General features: G+C 40.9%; 1 protein-coding gene across 7 annotated transcripts in view; it reads right to left on the reverse strand.

Moving 5' to 3' along the window:
* ptprsa (protein tyrosine phosphatase receptor type Sa) overlaps positions 1–24,536 on the reverse strand; it is a 228,068-nt gene that overhangs the window by 37,988 nt on the left and 165,544 nt on the right. For 3 of the 7 annotated variants that reach the window (XM_061738512.1, XM_061738511.1, XM_061738514.1), the window contains 10 exons: positions 17,426–17,746; positions 14,857–15,050; positions 13,690–13,716; positions 12,478–12,595; positions 6,637–7,230; positions 5,512–5,606; positions 5,025–5,275; positions 3,792–3,879; positions 2,781–2,993; positions 2,336–2,499 (listed from right to left, as the gene is read on the reverse strand). In XM_061738512.1, the coding sequence (XP_061594496.1) occupies positions 2,336–2,499; positions 2,781–2,993; positions 3,792–3,879; positions 5,025–5,275; positions 5,512–5,606; positions 6,637–7,230; positions 12,478–12,595; positions 13,690–13,716; positions 14,857–15,050; positions 17,426–17,746 (2,065 nt within the window). The remainder of the gene's footprint in view (positions 1–2,335; positions 2,500–2,780; positions 2,994–3,791; positions 3,880–5,024; positions 5,276–5,511; positions 5,607–6,636; positions 7,231–12,477; positions 12,596–13,689; positions 13,717–14,856; positions 15,051–17,425; positions 17,747–24,536) is intronic. The other 4 variants (XM_061738513.1, XM_061738516.1, XM_061738515.1 and 1 more) reach the window with 2 other exon arrangements.

Genomic DNA, 24,536 nt, shown 5'->3' on the forward strand with positions numbered 1-24,536 from the left:
CTGTCTGGTTTGCTGTTCCCAAAGAAAGCAATTGGAGCCAAATAAATATATAAAGATGGTAGAAATACAACACACAAGGAGAAAAGGGAGAGGGGGAGGCAAGAAAAGAGAAAAATCAATCGAGAGCAGTTTCAAATTCACAGGGGTCACTAGTGGGCTCGCAAAAAAAGCGAGATAAAGCTCATTAATATTTGGAGGAGGTGTGTGCCCGTGTGTCTCTAGGTGAGAATGAGTAAGTATTGAATGAAATGTGCAAGTAAGCACATGCATTTGTGAGTATGAGTGTGTTTGTGTGTCTTAGTGTCTAGGTGTGTGTGCACGAGGATGCAGATACGGACAGGAAAGGGGAATGTCAGGGGAATGTCAGGGGAATGTCAGGGCCAAGGGCAGACCCGGGAAATACTATTCACCAGGGAGAGTTCACGGACAGGTGGGAGAGTGAGGAGGAGAGAAAGAGAAGAGAGAAAAAAAAAAGAAGAGAGATCCAAGGAGAGATGTTACTCTCCCTAACCACCAAGACGGAGGTAAGGTAAGGTTAGACAGCGAGGGATCATCTGAAAGTAGCACGCTGCACTAGTGTTGCACACTTCAGCCTTGGCCCCATTTAAATAATTCAGGGGTTTCCTCTGCCAGGTATGTGGGGACTACCTCTCACACATAGCACTCCGTTCTGATTTGCATTCACTGGAGCTAATGGATACGACCAACTGCAAAGAGCATTATATAATGATCTGACATAAATACACTAGTGGAAAAACAAAGTACACCATCTCGCAGAGGTTTTTGTGCATCACAATCACAATACGAGAAGAAAAGAATTAGGTAAATACGACATCAGATGAACAAAACACATCTCATATTACACTGGATTTCAAAAACATGAGCCAAAATGTATCAGTAATGAGTAAAAACCTACAACCTTACTGCTTCCTTAGGAATTAAGAGTTCAAGGTGATGCACTTAATTCATTAATCATCAGCATATGTGAGAACATCTATAGAAGAGATTTGGGCATTTTGCTGCTTTGGACAATTCGGGTATGTGTTAACATAATGCTGAAGAGGAAATGCATCAGCAATGATCTTAGAGAAGAAGTCCCTGCACATGTTGCTGATGTTTATTTATTCATTTATTATTGTTTTTAACAAATATCCTTGCCATCTCTCTTAATCAGTACTAACTACATCCCTGCTTCAGCGTGCTCTTTTGACCTGAGAAGAAGACATTATTCCCAAGCCCAATTCCCAAGTTTTACAAAAAAGGTCTATACAAAATAACTGAAAAATCTTATAAAAGAAGGGTTTAAATGACAATGAGTTCATAATTTGATGTGGGGAAGGTTTTTCACAAGCAGAAACCATCCAAGACAGCTGCAAATCAGGACTGGACGTCTCAGACCGTAGGAACTTTAACCCAAATGTTACAGTTCATTTACCTCAAGTTCATTTGATTTTAGTTCATACAACTTTAACCCTAATGTTAAAGTTCATCACACAAATGTCCTGATACATAAACCTTAGAACTAAATGAGGGTGTACTTTATTTTTCACACAATTGTATGCTCCTGCTCCTTTAATATAAGTACGACTGGGAGACTAGTATTTATTGAGAGGAAAAAAGAGACCAAAATGACCCTTTAATTATCTTACAGGGTAAGATTGAAAAATATTCTTTAAAATAAAGATTTTCATGAATAGAAATTGGTACCGACTGGTAGTGGAGTTGCTGAGCATCATCTCAAAGAATCTCATCATCTCTCTTTTCTCTAACCAGCTCACTATCCTCAACCGTCTCTTTCACATTTACATGCAACAATGAACTGGGTCTTTCAATATCATGCTGCAATGAAAACCAACTATGTCCCTGGTTCAGCATGCTTCTTGACATGCAAACATGAAAATATTACCCGTATCCCAATACCCTAACTTTCAACATCAAATGACAAGAAAATCTTAATACTGGATAAGGAGAAAAATCATGAATGTAACAGGAAATAAAAATGTTTTACTGTTGTTAAAGCTCTGCAGCGCTGTTAATGAGGCAGAGAGCAGTCATTCAAGGCAAGATATTCATGTCTTCGTAAATAGCGCTTCTTCTGTGTTACCATTTATTTATCAGCTAAATTATATAATTAAAACATCTTTTGGGAAGTTACCACAAACTACTGGTTTATATAAGCTATTTTCAGCTATTTTCAGTCATTTGAGGTTGAACAGTTTCATTTTGCATTCTTGAATCTAAATATTGGTCCAATAACATTTATATATATAATAACAATAACACACGATCGCAAAAAAAAAAGGAAGAATAATCCATTATTCTAAATCCAACTTACTTTTTATATAAGAGAATAGCAATGACGATGCAGATGATGAAGACCACGGCCAGGACTGGGCCCACCACCCATATAAGTCCATCACCAGTCTCCACTGGGAGAGGGGCCAACTCCGGCCCGGGGGTCGTCAGCGTGTCTGTGTAGGGGCTGGTTGCAAACATTTTCTATGAAAAAAAGAAACGGAGCATAAGACATAATATAGATCCTGATGTGATAAATGCAGGAGCTGAGCAGAGTTCAGTGAACTGCAGTCAAGTACAGACTTGGCTAACCAACCTAAACTGTACACAAATGTTTATATGAAAGCGATTTGAGCAAAACTATACTGGGAGAAGTGGAATGCATGACGGACACTGAAGTGGAGCACAATAATATGAGGAGAACTGAAATATAAAATCCACCGTGACAAAGTGCAAGTGTGAGTTGAGCTGGATGATAAACTCACCCCCGCAGTGGCATTGAGTTCAGCGAGCAGGAAGAAGACGTACTGCTGACTGGGTTCAAGGTTCTTGGTCACGCAGCTGCTGTGGTGGGGGTCCGATCCCACTGTGAAGATGGGGGGCAGCTGCCTGAAGCACGCTGTGATGTAGGGCTTCATCTGGTCCAGCTGAGCCAGCTGACGGCGTGAGCGACGCTTTGGGATCACCTCTCGCAACAGCTGCTCAACATACAAGGGTTTCGTTGACTTGTTGTGTTGCCTGTTTTTGCTCATTTATCTATTAATGCAATTTCTACAAATTTAAAATAAATTCAGGCATCTTTTAGATGCAATTAATCTTGACGAACAACTGACCAAGTTACAACACTGACCCAAAACAGATTAAAAAACTTTTAAGAAAATAAAAGGCAGAATCTTTCAAATCCATATCCAACACAGGTATTGGAACCGCTCATCTCCACCAATAAAACAAGCTGCACTTTGCACTTTAGATGCTGTCAATTAGACCTGTAAATACGTTATAAATAAGTTCAATTTTAGTGTCAAGAACTTGATTGCTTTCAGTAAACTGGTTGGAATCAATGAGGGAAAACAGCATATATGTATAAAAAGCTGTCCAAATTATGTTAAAAGAAAGAAATGGAAGCCCCCAGTTAGAGGCGAGCACTAAGCAGAGGTAATGTTTGTAATCCTAAATCCAATTGGGATCACTGCTGTGTGGATTTGGCTTTCAAGGTGACCCCTGGCCATGGGAAGAGAGACGGTTGAATTCTCTCCTCTGCATTCTTCTGGGGACACATTATCATCGTGGAGATCCACTTCGGTCTGCGTTCAGGTACATGTCTTCACAATACAGCTAGCAAATAAAACCCTTTTAAACCACTAACATGTGTTTTCAGGGAGGAAACTAAAGGTTTCTGCTTGCTACGAGATACACATGACGTGTTTTCATAATGTCCGAATGCCCTAAAAAGATGCCAGTTTGAGCTCAAAGCCATCGTTTGTAAACCATCCTACCTCGTCCATATCAGTCTCATCGGGGCTCTTCAGGTTTTTAACTTCTCCTGACGTCGTCTTGAGAGGAACCACAACCACATAGAAGTGCCTGAAAAAGCAGCACCAACAAAATTAGGAATCACAGAATAAATATCTTATTTAACCTTTATTTATTTTGTGTACAGGTTGTGAGGTCTTGTATGGTGTGTCAAGAGTGTAAAAGTGATGAAAATTCCTCAGCAATCTGCAGACTTCCTACCAATGCACAAGCCTCGACGTCTCTACTGTCTCTAACCGGCTGTTGTGGTGAGGGAATTTACCCTAGCGATGATTTGGGTTTTCTCAATATTAAGACTTCCCTTTTTAAAAAAAAAAAAAATCTGTATTTATTATAAATAATAGACTATGATCGTTAAGCTTTCCTCGAGATTCAAGTCAAATTATTGTTAAATCTTTAAACGGCACTCCGGGGGTCTCTCACTCTCAGTCTCACTCTCGCCCATGTCTCCACAGGAGGAGGGAGGAAAGGAGATGATATTTGGGTATCTGCAGGAAAGTATACAGAAACCTGCAGGAGTGCAACAGATAGCCAGGGTGAAACCTCTGGAATGTGCTGAGGCTAAGCTTGCAAAGAGCAGGCAGGACGGGGACCTGCACCTGGACTACTTATCAAATCTGGAGCCTGCTTGGAGCGTGTCGGGGATTGCATAAGCCTAGTTTCTTGTTTGATTGTGAGGAGCCGACCTGCAATCGCTTCACCCTGCCCAGCCAAAGCCTGTTGTGATAAAGCAACAAGAGGTCCGGGTCGTGATGGACAACTTTGTCATTGTGGAATCCGTGCCAGGACTTCCTGGTGAGAGAAAGGTTGGGCAGGCGGGACTGAGAGGCCAATGATTGACCGAGCACAAGCGATCCTTGTCTGCACACACCTAAAAGCAATCTTTGCCACAGGAGATCCAGTACCTAAGCTTACTTCTGTTTACATTGTTTTAATTTAACTTGCAATATTAATCTGGCAATGTAATTTCCATTCAAGGGTAAATAAAGCCTTACAGAACTGGACTGAATACTGAGATTTCAATAACAGCCAGGACATGTGTGTACTGTAGGGAAAAAATAAATTAATAAAAAAAATAATTTTTGCATTTCAGTTTTACTAATTACTCCGTCATGGCCAACATTTGCAGTTGTCCTTGTCATCACTTCATTATGATTTAGACGGCGTCTCCAGAGGCCATATTTGTCTATACTCACTTGACATCCTTGCTGTTGACTGGTGGGAAGGACATCGTGAACCTGTTCTCCGCATCACCGTACAGGTCAAGTTTGGGTTTCTTGACCAAGAGCAGTGGCGCAGTTCTGGCCACCACACGATGCCGCGGCCCACCGTGGATGCTTTCTTGACAAGTAACCTTGAAGTCATAAGTGGTGTTGTGCCTCAGCCCTGTGATGAACGCCCTCATCTGCCTGGCGTCCACATCCATCTTCTGACGAAGGTACTCAATCTGGAGTTCAACGAATGTTTCAGAAGTTACAGTGAAAGGAGACTGGATCCGCATATAGATGGAGGAATAGACTTTTATTTTAAATAAGACAGGTACATTTTTATGAAAAATGCACAGCAAATAAATCAGTTACAAAAGTGACATAGACTTTAAGAATGCTTTTAATTCCAAACATGACTTAGATGACATTTTTTGCATTACTTTATTTGATCTTCTGTCACCAAACCTAAACTCACCGTGCATTTGTATGGAGATCTGCCTTCAGAAAACTTCCAAGCGAGGACAACTGTCGATTCGGTGGCCCACTTCAGAGTGAAATTTTTGGGGACATCTGGAGTAGACAAATGCATGAAAAGAAAAAAGAAAAGGGGAAAAAAACAAAGAGTAAGTGAAAGGGATAAATAGATGAAAACAGAGCAGACCAGGAAAAGAGAAATAAATGAAGAACTTTTTTCAGAAAAAAAACAAAAGTGGTTCTTCCCCTGCAACATTCCTCTGGGTTGGAGAGTGAACGCAACGGTGAACAGTGATTGGCTGTGAGAAGGGCGATGCCATTGGTTAAGACACACAGCACGTAAGACTCATGAACAACAGACCCATGGAGCACGAGGGTGTAACCTTTGGCTAGCCGTTGTGGGTAGTGCCAAACAATTTATGCAGACCAAATGTCAACTGTTCTTACACGGTTAGTGAGTTTGAGTTGGCACTGCCAACACGCTGCCACACAGGCACAGAGACAGACTCAAAACAAAGCATGCCAACTGTCCTCAGCAGTGCATCTGTGGGATGTCATGCCATAGGCTGTCCTGCTAGGGGACGGGGACAAACGGGAAGGAAGCTTCGGCACAGGAAAGGAGCATTATCTCCCAAAATAGAATAAAATAAACATAAATAAAATTAAACAAAATAATAATTAAAAACAAAAACGCAAAGTCAAATGAAAATTGGATTCTTCTTGTATTTAAATAGTCCAAAAACACTCAGTGACTGGATTTGACTGAGGTCCTACCTTGTTTGAAAACTGGGGTGTGATGGCATTAGCTGCGTGACTGTGCTCAAAGGGCTGCAAGGACTGACCAAGTGACCAAACAGCACTTACCTTAGTACTTCAGGCTGACCTCCACTGTCTCAAAATGACTGACTATGACTTACTGACTTACGCTTTACCTGGTTTAGGTTAACGAGTATCCCAAGGCAAACAATTCAACTACCAATATCAGCATCTTTCCTCTTTTTTGAGGGTGAGTAGTTATTTTTTTGAAAGCTGGGGCAGTTTTCATTTTTGTGTCGTTGCAGATTGTTTTTTAACCAATTTTCCAACCACTTGCCACTGGGTTGGGAAAGAAACAGGAAAGCCCTACCTGCTGGATCAATGGCCACCGTCCGATACTGGATAGGCGGGCAGTAGGGCCCTGGACCTACACTGGTGTGTGCGCGTATTTTCACATCATATGCAGAGTTCGGTTTGAGGCTGTTGAGCACGTAGCTGAACAGAGTGGGAGGCAAGCGGAGTTCCCGTGGCGCTTCTCCAGTGCCGGCTTCTTTATAGGCCAAAGTGTACTCCGTGATGACCCCGTTCCTCTCTGCCAGCACCGGCGGAGACCAAGACAGCTGGACCGAGCAACACGTCACGTTGGAGCCTTCGTTCATTTGCGGGTAGCCCCCCGGTGTATTTTCAGGCACGTCGAGTTCGGCCACAGCCTCTTCTCCGAAGCCGCCTCTGCTGTTGGCGGAGAGCTTAAAGAGATAAGTGGCCCCTCGGTGAATGTTGCCCAGAGAGTACTGCCGCTCTTGAGGAGCAAATTCCAGCGTGGCCAATGGGGAAACATCCTTTCGACCAAACTGGAGCCGGTATCCCTGGAGATCCATGCCATTAGTCAGGTCTGGAGGATCCCAGTGAACAATAGCGGAGGTCTTTGAGTCTTGAACCACCGACAGGTAGGGTGCACCAGGCACTGTACAGAAAAAAAAAGACATTACATATTTATATGCAGTTGTTACTATGCATAAAATGAAAAAGACAACATTTAATTATCCTTCTCATGAGATTGGTTATAAATACCTTAATCATATATATATAAATATATAAACATGTCCTCCATTCCCCCTTAAATTGCTTCATGACACATTCATGCACTGTGGTTTTGAATGTTTCATCATTGCATCACTGGAAACTCTCGCATTCTCAGTGACTATGATAAATATTAAAGGAACATTGACTACAGTTTCAGTTTTAACTCAAGTAATCAACAGGGAAAGTCAGGTTTATCACATTGAGATGTGCAAGAGCCTCATAGCTCAGATACCTGACTGAGGTCACCGGACTCATTATCATTTCATGATACATGTTGTCGCAGATCCAACCAAAAGCATTCAACTCCTGCAAAGCATCGCTGAAAGTCACAGCAAAGGACTGTGGTTCGCCGCTGTTGTCTCTTGTTGTAAAATGGATGATATACTCGTCGGGTCAAGTCGCCATTCTTCAGAGCGGCCCAGTTTTGCTTCTCTTAGAGATGACATGTATTTCATCTGAGCTCTCCTTCTAAAGCCTCAACACTGAGACGGAGGCAACAGCAGTCAAGAGAACCTCTCAGCTCCCAAACAGCTGTCAAGGTTTTGTCTCAAAATGAATGTGGCTGATTTTCTCTTGAGCTCCATCTCACTGTAAATAAGATTATATCTCAACTCAATCTTCTACCGCTTTCCTTTCTCAGAAATACAAGTTAGCTCCCGGGCAAATAACTGGTGAGGTTGTACACATATGATGTGCTTTTGGATCACAAGATCCCACTTTTATGCAGTTCTTACATGCATTTGAAGAAGCCCCCCCATCACATGCACTGCAGGAGCTGAGGATCGTTTAGAGTCTTAAGTTTCTATTAGAAAAGGGAAGCAGAAGGAGACTAGCATATATTTCTAGACCGTGGTGATTGGTTGAAACGTCAATAGTGGTGAGAAGATCGACGATCCATGTTAATTTGTGATTGAAAAAGTTTGCCACTTGGGTCAGCAAACCAAGGCTACAGATAATTGGTTGGTCCGGGCGGCAGGAGCCTCCTAAGCATCATCTAAAAGGCTGAATGAGCTGAACACAAATTTTTAATAATTTATCCATCCCCAAAGGGAAAATATTTTGTTCCAGTGTAAACTGGTGAGAAAAAAAATGCATAAAAATAATACAACGAAATAAAATGTTAATCCTTTGACAAATTGTTGGAAATTGGAGGTTGGCACCACAGTTATGGAAGAATTAGTTTTTCTCCACTATTACACCCCCCCAAGGTTAACTGCCAAACAACATGAATTAAAACAGTTCAAAAATGGAAATTGGCCTCCACTTGAGCCGTTTCCCCAGACTGTTTACACCCAATGTAAAGTACTCCTGCTTTGCTGTGCACGTATATACGGCGTACTGTATGTGATCGTGTGTGATGGTATATGTCTTGATGTGACGCCAGCTCCATCCCCTGTATCACTGTTCCAGAGCTATTTGGCTTGGTTCCCAGTGTAGACTTAAAATCATTTGGAGAAATAAAAAAAAACAAAAAAAAAAACATCTGAAGCAACAAGACTCCCTCTCAGGGGACTAGTATCGTACGAGTGGGTTTGTGTATATGTACATGTGAGAAACACACACCACACACACACACAGTAATCCACTCTACACAGACCACTTCCTCTTCCCTTAATATTCATTTCTGTTTGCTAATGGTCCTCTTTCTGGAGACTGTAGCTGGAGGAAGATGGGGGTGGGTGGGTAGATGGTGGCTTTTCATCTTAGCTTTTGCCTGTAATGGAAAGGCGGAGGAGGAGGGCGGGGAGGTGCATGTTGGGTGAGACGAATGCTCGTAATGCTCCTTGGCTACATACTACATTTCGGCTCGGTATCATTTAAAAGCCCGCTCTGCCTTCATGCTCGTTGTTAATCAAGGAAATGGAATCAGAGATAATGACGTTATGACGATTCCGAAAGTGTATTTCCCATTCTCCATATTCCTGCTTCCCGTCTAAAATCAACAGGCCGTAGTATTTACCTTCCAGAGTCCTTTTATTTGTACATCCACAAAACTGTGACCTATTGCATTGTGGGGGAGAGGGATAGAACTGCCACTGAACTGGCAGATTGGTGTCGGAAGGAAAGATGGAACAGGGAATAGTTGGTGCTGTGCATGGTGCTACAGGGTGATGGTAAGAGAGCAGGGGCCTAGTGAGGTGATGAAACATGAGTGAATGAGAGATGATGAAGGTGACTGGGGACAGGAAGCAATCAGCTGCAGAGAGGGCCCAACAGGGAGAGGAGGAGGCAGGAATATTGGTGTTATGAGTGTGTGTCTATGAGTAAAACTGGGATTTCTGGACACCTTGATTGTTCTCCTCTTCTCTTCCTCCTGCTCCCCAACAGAGGCTCGCTTCTTCTTTCGTAATTTCTTTACTTTCCCCCCCTTGCACTCTGCCCAATTCCCTCTTTCATTTTTTAACCTCCTGCTCATTCCTCCCCTATGTACATTTCTGGGATCGACCCTGGCTCAATCCTTCCTGGTGGGACTCTCGGCACGTTTCCCATCAGGCCGCTGTATTAACAGCTTGCTGTTGACACTCACACGGCCTGACCAAGATCAGGTTCTTCTTATCATTACTCCCTCTCTTGTGCTCGAGACTCATGCACGTATATTGTAAACACAAACATACCATCCAAGGGACAAAACTAGATATTGAAAATTTTAATCAAATCATCTCAGATGTGATATTCTCTCGCCTGTGCTCCATTCCTCTGCAAAAAATCAACAACTACAAAAAAAAAAAAAAAAACAGGGTCCCCACAAATGAAGCTGTGGTTAGTGTATACCAGTAGAGGGAGATACTTTTTTAACTTAACTTAACTTTAAGGTTATCACAACCCTACTTACTTATTTACTTCATTTTCCCTTCACCTTTATTATTGTAGCCTGCTTGTTATTGGAGAAACTCTGTTCCCACATGGCCTTGTCTAAAAATATCAAATAACACAAAGCTTTTTCCTTGTTTTCTTGACTGACAGCTGTTGAATATTACAGTGAATTACTGTAATTTCAGCTGGAGTATGTTCATATGGCTTGTTCTACTTATTTTAGTATTATAAAAGAGCAATAAATATATTTTCTTCTGAACAAGTGAACATTGTATTGATGCTGCAATCAGCCGCATATGAAGAGATTCAGATCCATTTAGGATAGCAGGGGATTTCAGAACATCATAACCTTCACTTTGGTGACCGGGGAAAAAAAAAAAGAAAAGAAAAATCTAATTGGTCAGGATGATTTAATAAGTCACATAAAAAGACTTTTCTCTTTATGGAATAAATGTTGTTCCTCATTAACTCAAAATGTAGTTTTCCTTGTTCCTTGTCTTTGGTACATCAGCAGTTTAAGAGCACAAAATCCTTGGACAGGTTTGTTTAGATACATTCTGAAATAAAACTTACTATAAAGGAAGGATGAAGAGACTTGACCACTGATGTGGCACAAAAACATGCTCGTTGTCATGATGTGCAGGGTTCAGACTTTTATATTTCAGAAAAAGGAACAACTTTGACATCTTCATTTCTTCAGGCAATTGTGCACCGTAAGTGCACGCTTGCTGGTAAAGAAGGATTTCAAGAGTTATTGCATAACTTATAGGCACTTGTGTGAGTCCGAAAATGGCACATATCTAAAGCATTAAAGTCATTTGTTTGAATGTGAAAGGACGCAGCAAATTTTTATATTAAATATTGCAAAACACATTACAACTGAGATACACATTATGTGTGTTTGTTTTGTATGCTGTTTATACTTGACAAATATAAATGTGATGATTTTGCCAGCATTCCTCATGTTGTTTGACTTCTTTTTTTTTTTTTATTCTTTAGGGTAAAAATGCTTTGTAACTGTCCAATAAAGTTACGCCTGATCAGGAAACATAAAAATATTTTCTTTTTGTTTTAAACAGTGATCTATAATCTCTGTCTCTAGCACATAAAAAATGTGTATATATTAAAAATCTCCTTTGTTCACAGCGTGATACAGACCTCAAACATTCATGTTTTCTCATTTAAAACGGGAACATTGCTATTTACTAGGCCAGCATCCCTCAGAACACAAAGAACTCTATTCTATTTATCTTGGCCTCTGGCATAAACCCCCTTTTTTCACACTTCAGTAATAATCATATGAAAGAAAAGGCTTTCCCTCTGAGAGACGAATAGAGAGCAACAGACTGGAATATCGCAGAGCCAGTCCCATGGGAGGATAAAGAGAGTGACAGTGCTTACTCAAAACCCTTTGGATGCATCACGATCCTTGATATCGGTGACACACACCTGCCAGGATCTTGGAAATTTGTGTAGGCATGCTGGGTTGAGAATGTGTGTATTTGATGTATGCAACGCCGCAGCAGAGGTCCTCGCATATTACATGTGTACCTGATAGTAAACGCAGCCTATGAGTAATTGTAGGTGAGTATAAAGAAACCTGTGGGTGTCTATGCAGCTGTGTTGACTCTACGTTCAAATCCAATTGACACAGATGGATACATGAAAAGGCCACTCCTCTCTTGGCCTTAGGTGCCCACCAGTGGTTACAAAAGGAAAATACATAAATAACAGAAGAAGATGAGGCTTTGTAGACAAGGGAGACATCGACCTCAATTTTTTTTTCCATATATTCCTACAGCTAAAACCAAAGACCCAACGGCAGGTTTCAAGCCGTCATAATCTCTCAGAAAAATCTCAAAGTAACTTAAATGAAGCCCTTGATCTTTAAAAATCTTCGGATAGTCTCTTGAACATGACTAAAATGATAAAAGCAACATTGATGTAAGCCAACATTCACTTAGTCTCAGATGTGTCTCACATAAAACCCAGCGAATGAAAAGGCTGTTAACTCAATGTCATGTACGTCTAAAGCGGAGCTCTCAACCTGAGATGTGCCTTCTACGAAACCTTGTAATTAACTTGATTTCATGAGTCCTTGCAGTTAATCATGTCTGGTTTTCCAACAACAAGTAAATGCACCAGGGTGATTTCAGTATTGTTGCTCAAACACAGAAACAGCAGAATCCAGATGTAACAGATGTGGAGCCCTCCGGGCAAAGCGCCCTTTCAAAGCGAACGTTAACCTATACAGCTCCATTAACAGCGGGTCCCTGACCAAACCTGCAAACAAGTGACTCTTCTCTGTACCGACCTGCCCCTTTGGTCACCACCAGTTTGGGTTTGCTCCGGGCTCCATCCCCCTTGGTGGTGTATGCTGCCACCGTGATGGAGTAAGTCGTGTCTGGCTTGAGGCCTCCGATGACCATTTCCTACGAGAGACGTGAGAGAGAAGAGGAACAAGAAAATGTCAAAATGTGTTTTGAATTTTTCATGATTTGACCCCACTTTGTGCCCAACGATGAATGTTAATCAAAGAGTCTGGTCTTCTTTATTCATTCCATGAGGCATGTTTTAATGTAATGTTTCCCTCTGTTTAACGGGAGACCACTCCATTACTTAAATCCTTAGAGCTGCCGAGGTGGAGCAGGGACATTATATATGCAAATGGAAAGAAGCCCTCTTTTTATTCCTTTAGCAATACCCAATCAACAACTTAACTTTGATAAATGCATGCTGAATACATCCTGGCCTTTTGCTGGCAGTTTTTACTCAAGCTATTAAGTTTCCTTGAGTCCTCTTCAAAGAGAGGTTTCCGATCAATTCTAATGAATCTTTCAAAGGAGGAGGTTTGAACGAATGCAGAATGAGGTTTTTAACAGTCTGGTTGGCAAAGGGATGAGGGAAGTCAATAAAGGTAAATGACCCATAAGTACTGTCTTACTCTTGACATGGTATTCGTCTACTCAGAGAGACAGATGTTTAAAATCTCAGCTGGAAAACAAGCGTGCGGTTTATTGGGAAATATGTGAATCACTAAAGGGAGATGTAATGAAGATATACAAAAGGTTGTAGAGGTCAAACACTGCATTCTCAATACATATTAAACAACTGAACACAAGACAATAATAATAAGTCACCACATCAAAAAATGACAGTATAGGTAATAAAAATCTAAAACACAAAAATGAACCAAAAAATAATAAAAAATACTAATTACAAACAAAATATACACACCACAACCAAAGCACAAGACACAACACAGTTTACTCACACAGCAAGATAGAAGTATATGAGCATTCCAGTTCACATGAGCCGGTGGCTACTGCATCAGCCGGTCTTTTACAAGAGGTGACGGGCAACAGAAATGAGCTCTTTTTCTCTTAGTGGGACGCCACGCCACTTTGTTATCCAAACATCATGAAAAGAAATTGGAGGGGTTGTCCAACTTGTGAATCTAACAAGGTTGATCCAATAGCCACCGTTTGAGGCACACAAAAGCACTCAGTTGAAACTTCGTACTCACATATTCAGCTGTATCGTCCGTTTCCCACTAACCCCCCCCGCCAAAGAGGAGAGTGCAGGGGAGAGAGGAGAGAGACAGTAATATTTTTTTTTAAAGAAAGAGGGGGGAAAAGAAGATGGGAGAGAAATGGGATTGTGAAAAGCAGGGGTATTAGAAATATTGTGAGCAGAAGGTGGAGAGCAAAAATAGATCACTGGTTTTTGGGAGGTCAGGAGAAGAAAAGCTGCTTGAAGCTGCTTGAAGCTTAAGAGTGGTGAGCCTGAGTTGTAACGGTCTAGTAGTGGGCCCGGAGGCCTTTCACTCAGCACTCCAGGCAAAAATGACATTGAGAAGCAGCTTTTGACGGTCTCAATATAAAAATGTCGGAATAAAGAAAAAATGTAGGACTATAACAATATTTTCCTTGGACTATTTATCGTGTGCGTCAATGTGGATGATATAATGTAGGTTGTTCGAGCTTTTGGTTTTAAAGGAATCCTTCATTCACATAAAGGATTGGTTCTGCGTTATTCCTTCCCAATATGTTAGACATTGGTAACAACATTTCTTTTTTTCCTTTCCATTTGGGCAATAACTAATAGGTAGAAAAGTGTTGCTTTGCCAGGCTTCTCACAGACCTGTGCTGACAGCAGTTCTTGTAAAAAGAAAAAGAAAAAGAAAAAGGAAAAAAAGATATCCATTGCAGTTGAAGCTTATCTTTGATTACATATTTTCATGACAATTTTACCCCTCCCCTTGGGCGCAGAGCACCAAAAATCAATGTGTACTTTGAATGTCTGCATTTGAGAGAAGCACGCAGTCAAATATTTTTCATGGCAAATGTTGCAATAAAGCAGGCATTTCGTTAATAACAGCCGCTACATGTAGAGGAAAGGAGAAAAGACGAGGGAAGCTTTGATTATGGTTCTTGTAGTGAGCTCAGGCAAAAAGGAAGATTACAATTACGGCAATTTGAAATGAAATCCAAGCAGGAATAGTGCCCATACTGCCCCCAACACACCTGGGATGTTTGCACAGCTACATCTATTTGAATTAAGTACAAAAATTACAGTCTGCATGAGAAAGAAAAAGACAAGCTGTGCAAAGTCCAAGGTTATTATGCACTCTATTATGCAATTTTTTCTACAGTGACTAACTAAAAGTGGGAAAACTCTGAGATAGTCGTACCTGGGCGTCGGCAAGCATGACATCCTTGATGAGGGGTAGGCCCCGTGATTCACCATTCTCTACACGGACATAGTGAACCTGGTAGCCACGGATCTGACCGTTCTGCTTGCCTGGCGTTAATGAACGCCACATCACCTTGAGCGCTGTGGAGTTGAGGACCTCCACCTCAACCCGCCTTGGTGGAGCCCCGGGAACTGGAGAGGGGAAAAAAAGAAAAATCCAGAATTCACAATGTGTTGTTGAGCAGTTATAATTATGATGCTTCACCTCACGAGTACATTAAACATACAGTAAACTGTCTGACATATATATGTAAAGTCATGACATTAGCAATCCCAAACAGACTTTAAAACCAGCAATCACACTCCAGTGTCAGCGTACTTGCAACACTATATCTCCCATTACACCTGCATGCAGCATCACCACTTTTTCCCGTCGCCTCCAACCCCTCGTTATGTGTCCGACTGCAGAAAGCCTTGCCTCTCTGAGTTATAATGACCGACCTCTATGGCACGCCTTGCTTCCAAGCCATTCAGTGTGGCATGGACTGTCCCTTTCAGAGATGGATGTGCCGTGAATAAAACTCCTGCTCTCAAACTGCTTCCATTTCCTCCTCAACAAACACTTTGACTGGCCTTCCTCACCTCCTAAATCACAACCCCATTCCCCGTCCATCTCAGACCAATCCTGTTTATTACCGGAATCTTAGCTACCTTTTAACCCTGGCTCTTATTTCTTCAGCTGGCACTTCTGTCACAAGCTATTATTGTAATGACACCAGAAAATTTGTTATAGCTATTGGCTTTCACCCCAGCCATGCCCGACACCGGCATCTTTTAAAGCAGGTACGGTAAGGATTTAAGCTTGTCCTGTGCTGTGCTCAGTGTGCATCAGTGTCAGAAATATGCTTAAAACCATGTGGCAATGGATTTGAAATGGATGGTGGAGAACAGAAACCATCGTCAGTCATTCATCAATGACTAAGACGCGCAGTGACACGCTCACGTCTTCACTTTCTTGGTTCGTCATTTAGATTAACCAATTCAACAACAGCTTGGTTTACACTACAACAATGACAGCCAGTGGTTCTGTCTGAGTAACCAGATTTCCCAGGGAGCCTGTATTCAAACCTTTAACATGCATTGCATATACCTCCAGTTTTCATCTGTTATGGCCATAAACGCATGGACCAACCCTAAAGGGCTGAGTATACTTCTGCGTCACACACACGCAGAGCACACGGCGCACCCGTGGTGCCGTCACGAATCGTTCAGACTTCTCCGTCTCTCCGTTTGGTCGCGGTGCAGTACCCCCCGCGGCCACTAGTTAGCGATCTTTTTCTGAATGGTTTATCCGACTTTTTCCGGTCACAGTAAATCAAAGAAATAAGGACAACTATTGTGCAAAAAACAAAAACAAAAAAAATCACATATAAACGAAGAAAAAAGCCCTGGAAGTTCACTACTGATTCAAACCGGAAACCGGAAATGCTTCGCTTTCAAACGAACCAATCACAGCCCTCTCGGTCTGCGTGTGGTCTGCGTCTCCTCGACGCGTAGTTACAATTTTCGGGAGGTGCACGTCACTGACGGCGCATGTGACGGCGTGTCCTCTGCGTGTCCAAAAACCACACGCCGTAGACACGGCGTCGTTTTGACGCAGAAGTGTAATTCAGCCTTAACTGGTTACGGACCCCATTTGAGCAATGGGAAACCATTAGTGGCCCAAAGATAAAGGTAAAACATAGCATCTGTTGAGGTAGTTATTTCATTCTTTTGCTTCAATAGTTTAATTTAAGGACAAAAATCATCAAATCCTGCAATAAAAATAAAATCTAATATACCGTATTTTCTGGACTATAAGCCGCACCTGTATATAAGCTGCACCCGCTCTATTTTTTAAAAAAATATTAAAAAAAGATATACAAGCCGCACCTGTATATAAGCCGCATCGGCTCTATTTAAAAAAAAAGATATGCAAGCCGCAGATATTTATGTTGTTAGATTAGATATTTACTACATGTACAGAAGGATTTTGAACTGTAAATGATGTACATGTTTGTACCTAAATAGATCCTTTCCTAACAGTGTCTTTTAACACGGCAGCAACTTTGCTGATTAAAACGGGACAAAACCAAGAGAAAATAACCAGTATTTATTTATCTCTTTATCTGTTTGAAATCTGCTTCTACCTACTTCTATCTGCTAAAGAAGAAGTAGCGTATTCTTCTTTGCATTTATTTTGTCTTAGTTTTGATTCTAATTCCGGTTAGAGCGCCCCGAGCGGTGGAAGAAAAATCCACAGAATAGCCGCACCTTTGTATAAGCCGCACGGTTGAAAACCTATGAAAAAAGTAGCGGCTTATAGTCCAGAAAATACGGTATGTGCAATAGCATTTGTACTTTTCTATCCAAATCTTGCAAGAAGAACGGTAACTCTATAAACAACACAAGCATTTACTTGCATATTTTAGATTAATGAATAAAAAATAATTAAAAGGTTGTTTAAAGCTTACCCATTGAATGAACAGAATATTGCTTAAGAACGTCAAAGCTCAATATTCACATACCATCCTCATCTGTCCGACACATCAGGGGCTCGCTTTCAGGGCCTCTCCCGACCAAAGTGGAGGCTGACACAGTGATGTGGTATTGGGTCCACTTCTCCAGCCGCTGCAGCAACACCTGCTCTTCACTTGGAGGCACCATTGGCTCCTCCATGGGCTCTGTGCTGTCACCAGCCCCTTCTGACGGGCCCACCACCTGGTAGCGCACCCAATACCCCGACAGGTCACCATTCTGACTCCTCTGAGGCGGGGCGCGCCAACTTACCAACAGGCTGGTGGAGCTGGTGCTGCTGCACTTAATTTCTTGAGGGGGAGCAGAGGGCTCTGGTGAGGTGGAAAGGAGGTGGAAAGGGAGCAGGGTAGAGGACGAGGAGGACCAGCAAGGGAGGGGGGAGGGATGAAAAACAAATAAAAAGATGTGGAGAGATAAAGAAAATGAAAAACGGAAAATTCCTAACTCAAACAACAACAATAATTAAAATTAAGACATAAAATAACTTAAAAAACATATAAAATAAATTAAATGGAAAAAAATAAAAATAAAACAAATGTCAACATAAAGCATAAATGAACAACAGCACAAGCACATGTAATAATGAATCAAGATGGCTACAGCTGTGAAATACTTGCAGTTTGCGTTAGGGGTGTGCAAACAAGGGTACCTCACGATTCGATTCGATTTCGATTATTGGAGCTTCGATTCTTCGATTCTTCGATTATAACAATTGTCGATTCGATTCGATTATTGGTGCCACGATTCTTCGATTATTGTGATTTTTAATGCTTTTTTCCATATTGATTTTGTCTTCATCTGTGGCTACATTTGTAAATAAATAGCCAATCAATTAACTCAGTTCCTCTAACAACACTCATTAAGTAAATAACAAGGTTTTTTGAACATTTGACATGTATTTTTCAAAGACACAAAATAATTAATTTTATGACTATGTAAACATTTGCTCTTTGACTTACGGTACTTAACTTTGACCAGGGAAAGCTGCACTTGCATTTGAGCCCCCTCTATTGGCGGAAAACACTGAAAACGGTCAAGCCCTGGATTTAATGAGTTCATTAATTCAAGTAAACAAGATATGTACTTCCATCAAATTCATTTAGTGTAAACATATCTGCCATATTTCAACTGAACGATAAGAAATGTGCATTCTTGAAAATGAAATGAGTCAGCAGCTTATTCAGTCTGGAATCTGGATAGGATAACTTTAAAGTTTTTTTTTTTTAATTAATCGATTCCAAATCGTCACGTGACGCATCGCGATGCATCGACACATCGATGAATTGCACCCACCTCTAGTTTGCGTGCAATAGAAGAAACCAAAACCCGAAGTACTGGGCTAGCCATTTAGTTTTTTTTTTAAATCAAAGTAAATGCTGCTCAAGCTGTATCATAGTTTCATTAAAATATTAATTCAAAGGTATCTTTAATTACAATGGTCAACTTCAACCTCAACTAAAGTATAAGGTGAAATTTAGAACTGTACTGAGTCACATCTGAAGAAAAAAAAGCAACTGTAAAAACCTACACATTTGTGGAGTTTTCTAAATCAAACTCAGTGCCTTTGGTTTTTAATCTGTGCCAAGCTCTTAGACAGCTTGGGCTTTCCGGAGAGTGTGCTGTGCAGAGGGCGATAAAATGTTTCACTTCTCAGCCGCAGTTTGGTATTATACGGATAAGAGGACATGTATAAAAGAGTTTATTTCCGAGTGGGGTTTCTTCCAGTCCCTGCATGATGATTTTACACCACAAAATATTGCTCCTATCTTGATGTAGCAAATCCAATTCATTATTACATTGTTTTGTCTGTTAAGCAGGTAAACATAGTAGAATAATATAAAAAAAGAAAAAGAAAATTACACATCATCAGAAAAGGAGACGGACATTATGCACACAAGAAAAACTCAAAAGAAAATCATGGAAACAAGCAGTATGTTGTCATTCCAAAAACAAAGGCTGCAGAAATAAATTATGAACCAAAGGAGGGCACTGGGAAAGGAAGTTCTCGGTAACCCAGGAGACTCAAAAGAAAGAACTACAACATTTGAAGTTCAAAATAACAACTCATGAGAAAAAAATGGGGGAAAAAAAAGCAGGATACTTATAAGAAAAAAATAAAAATACAAATCACAAGCACTGTCTGCATTATACGTACCTGACTCCCAAAAATACACAATTTCAAAGACTTTCTTACCACCAGCACCTGACGGCAGAGCGTGCTTACTCTGCAGTCAGTGAGCTGCAACACTTTCCCTCCCAAAAAGCACAGCATCAATTTTGAAATTAACTCCTTCTTTAAAATCTGTAAACACTTCTATTTTTTATCAATTGGTGGGTAGTTTTGGACCCCCTCTGGGGTGAGCGGGAGGGAGAGCGTTGGCTCTGTGCTGTAAGCAGGGCTGTTTAATACTGTACTGTTGGGCCAGAGGGTCCACAAGACTGTGAGAGGAGAAGCCTTCAGGGGGGAAACTCACCACCAAGATGTTCAGCGCTTGTGAACTTGGCCAAGCATGTAAACATCCTTCCTTGTTGGCAATTTATACAAATAAATCCCATTTCATAGGCCTGTTTCGATGCATCTTTGTGAAACCTTCACTCATTTTGAGTGCCAAGACACAAGAATAGGAGAAGCGACAGAGAGCCGGTATAATGGAGTCTGTGAATCTTTAATGATAATGGTCTAACTATAATGTCACTTTGGGAAGAGCAGCTTTAAAAATGAAAATAAAAACTCTTTAGTTTGAAGACCTCCTCCCAGGGAAAAGTCAAGTTTTCAGTACACACACACAAAAAAAAGACAGGACTTCAACCACAGTTCCCAAACCCTTCTCTGTGTCCAATGGGCTTATTTACTTAAGGTCTTATTGGATTTTGAGCCTTTCAGCTTCTTTCCTTCGCCCATATTGTATTTGCAAACTCTCCACGTCAAGAATGATTGCTCAGTTCTCAATCTTTGTGGTGCAGAAAAAAAGCGATGGATCTGACAGGGGCCAGGCTATCACAGTTCACAGGCATCCCCATGCCTGATAACGGTTTAAGTGTGGCTGCAGCGCAGCTTTAATAAAGTACACATCCTATGAAGGCCAGTAGCAGGATTATGGATACTAGAACTATACATCCACAAAGGGAGAAACTCGGTGAATGCTTCACTCGGGGCTTTTTGAACCTTTCTTGAAAGACTTTTAAAAAAAGCTATTTGACAAATAATTAGTCATGTCCACATTCATTTCTTCTCTTTAACTTTTAAGTATGTTGTGATGTGACAGGGAGCTTTTGATATAAAATCTGTAATACCATGCAGCAGTGGCATACCCAATCATTGTGACTACCTTTAGATTAAACGTGCTTTTTAAGTGCATGATCTTGACTGGATATAATCAAACGCTAAGATTTAGTCATGTGAAGAAAAAAACATAGTTTTTCTCTGGTTATAGACATCAGGGCATTTTGAGACAGCATCATGTATACAACCTCAAATGTGTTTAATAGGACATCAGAAGAATAACAATGCATAATATATTAGGTTGTGTCTTCATTTCACAAAAACTAAGCCAAAATGCAAGGATTATGTGTGAGAAACTGGGACAACTTTACTACCTCCAAATAAATCAAGATAGCTGTTGCAGCCAGGTGCTACTAATCAGATACACATGAGTAATAGATCATCAGCCAGTGTGACCGTGCCTATAAAAGAAGAATTTTGGGCTGGTTCCTGATCTGGAGCTAGGAAGCATGTGTTGACACATTTCCAAGGAGGCGAGACAGCAATACTGGTCTTAAAAAAAGCAGTTGTTGGTAACTACAATGCAGTAAAGGGCTACACTCTGCAGAGATAATACTTCAATTAATGTGTTCAATTTATTACAGTAGGACAAGAGAAAGATTGCACAAGTGTGGCTTGTGTGGGAGAGTTGCCAGGAGAAAGTCTCTTCTTGCTAAAAACATTGCTTTGCAAAACTGTGTCTCACTTCAGGAGCAATGAAACTTGGACAGTGACGTTTGGCCATAATGGCACCACATTTGGTGAAAATCAAATGCATTAGCGCAAACACCTCACACTAACAGTAAAGCGAGGTCGTGGAGGGATGATTTGGGCTTGTTTTGCAGCCATAGGACGTGGGCACCTTGCAATCAATAGTGTGATTAGCTCTGTATTAACTATTTCTGACTTGGACATGACAGCATCTTTCCAACAGCTAAAGCTTGGCCGGAACTGGATCACATGACAGGACAAAAATCCCAAACTCATCCATTGAAATGTTGCAGTGGAACCCCAAGAGAGCTGACCATACCCTCAAACTTTAGTGAATTGAAATGGTAATGTGGTCAAAAATTAAGAGACCTATAATTCTATATAGAAAGCCATGATGTCAAATGATCAGTGCTAAAGCTGGTTTTACTGACTACGTTATGCTTATTTCTTTCCTCAACTGTTACTGCACCTTTATATAGTTTTTGGTAAAGGTTGCTGTACGTACGTTTGTAGTTACTTATGTTGATGTTTTTATGCCGTGTGTAAAAACCTAGCTTTAGAGAGGATGCACATTTGTTTCTGTCCTCCATGAATGTATGGGTTCTCTGGCCACAGCTATTTAAGTTTCAGTGCAGGCATAGTGTAAAGAGTCTAAAAGCATTTGGACCGTACTTCTGACAGGAGCCTCAAACGACATGATGCGCGTATTTTGTAGATCATTGTGGAATTAATCCTCAAAATGCCAAATGGCCATGTTGTGGCTCACACAAATGTTCCAATATATCTAAAAACCTTCTGCAATTACGGTAAGTAAGGTAAGGTGGGGGAGGGTGGTGCTTTAATACAGCGGATTTAGAATCTGCCGCTTTAATTTCAGAGATAGCAATTGACTGGCTACTGGCAGGTTCTAGGTATAATCTAAATGTGTAACAAAGCCTGAAAATCCATGGCCTTGGCTCATAGCTCATTGCAGAGCATGAAATTAATTCTGACGCTATGAAATGGGATTCTTATCTGCCACTCTGGGGCCCTACAGCCCCCCCAACACCCACTCCCCGGGCCTATGTGTACTCCAGTTACCATGCTTTGGAACTGGGTAACACTGGAAGCGTTCCCGGCTCTCAGGTTGTGGACCCGCTTCAGCCACGTCTGAACTGTCTCAGAAAAATGGTTTCAACCTGGTCTGACAATGGTAGCACACCACAAAAGGACCTGCTTTCCAATGAGGACCATTCTTGTCAGTAACTTCTTGTGTATTTCTTTAAACCGTCTACAATACTCTCTGAGAGATTTTAGTACTCTTAATTTGATATGTCGTTTGGAGTCAGCCAGATTGGATTCATTTATTGAACACACAAGAATGTCCGAATATCAAGTTTTTGACAGAGTGGTCCCCATGACAAGCCCCTGGTGATGCTACTTGGACTCAGCAAAGACTTCAACAATCTGTGGATATTTTAGCAGAGGTAATGAACATCAAAACTATCCGGAAAATGTGTTTTCTGTCTTCACACTTTGTGGCACAGCGCTTCAGTCTGCCAGACATTTTATTCTTTGAGAACAGACTAAAACTTAAACTTTCACATTAAGAAACGTAAACGTGTGTGTGTACCTATTGAGCTGTACCCGAATGTTTTACTGTAGAAAATGCTACTTTTTCTGACATGTATTAGAGCTAATCCGCCGTCAACGTTTAAATAATCTTCTCACATAAGAGTTAATTCAGTCAAGCGACTATAAAAATCGAGCATCTTCGTTAGATTATGTAATTTCAGCACAATGTAATTTATACAGTATGTGCATGGCAGCTCTTAGTGACAGCACTTCAGAGGGGCAATAAAATGATATCATCTGTGCTATCATGAAACAGCCAACTACTGTGACAAATGCTGCCCTTTAGGTCTCATGTCTATGCTCATATATGTTCCTATCTGGCCAATATTCTCCTTGTTAACACAATAAGCTTTTATTTTCTTAACTCTCATATATTACAGTGGATCTTCAAGGCGGCGCGTGCAAGCTAAATTAAATGCAGATGTAGCTATTCAGGACCTGAATGATAAGCCAAGAAGCAGATAAGTTAATTCAATATAAAAATGTCATCAATCAAAAAAGAAAATAAAGAAAAAAAATGACTGGATTAAGAAGAGAAGGTCATTGTCTGGTTTTTAAGAATGGTAATGGCAGACTGAATAGCTAAACCACATAATGACTTACCTCAGAGCATCCAAAAGATCAAGATAGTATTGTGTTTAAAAAAAAAGTTTGGTCTGACTTAGTCTTTGATTGTTCTCTTCTCTTCATTGATGACCAACTAATGTGCTTATTTTACAGCAGCTTGTGAAGGAACTGCTGAATGCATCGAAAAAGAAACTGGGCTGAAAAACCTTCGAGGTGTCAGTGGAGTTGGAAAGAAAATGTGAAGATGGCTGTTGAATTTAGGAATAGGATACTGTCAAAGAGAGTACACCTTATTTGAGACATAAGTTTTACATTATATACTGTTAATCTGGAGAACATGTCATAGGATATTCCTGTCCAATGATGCTGTATGAATGAATCAAGTGAAAATGAAGAGTCTTTTGTCTTTAAGTCACAAGTATGCACTGCTCTGTCAGATGTGTTTAAGTTGCGTGTGTCTTCAGTGGACAAGAAAGAAAAATAAATAAATAAAAACTGCAGTGAGCTCCTATTAATCTTTCAAAGTGAAACCAAAATGAACACAAACATAAATGAAAAGATCCTAATCAAAAACATTTACCAAAAAGAGACCAAATAAAAGTAAGAAAACTTTGAGTGAGCAACGTGATGCCAAGGCATTCCAAGGTGAGTTTGCTTCAATGCACAGGGGAACAAGCAGCGAAGAGAGGAAAAGGCTGGAACGGGGGGATGTAAGAGGAGGAGCAGGGATGCATCCAATCCAGTCTGCTCGCAGTTTATAAGTCAAAAACAAATGCAAAAACAGAGGCATGGAAACAACAAAAACACGCACTGACAGGTGGGGATGTGCACATATACCCGAGAGACGCCAAGACACATATGGGGATGGAAAAACATTGAGAATATTTCACGCTCGGAGCGATCAAAGATCAACAGTGTAGCGATAGCTTCTCAACCGAACCCCAATG

The sequence above is a fragment of the Cololabis saira genome, chromosome 13 (genome assembly GCF_033807715.1).
Source record: "Cololabis saira isolate AMF1-May2022 chromosome 13, fColSai1.1, whole genome shotgun sequence".
Lineage (NCBI taxonomy): Eukaryota > Metazoa > Chordata > Actinopteri > Beloniformes > Belonidae > Cololabis > Cololabis saira.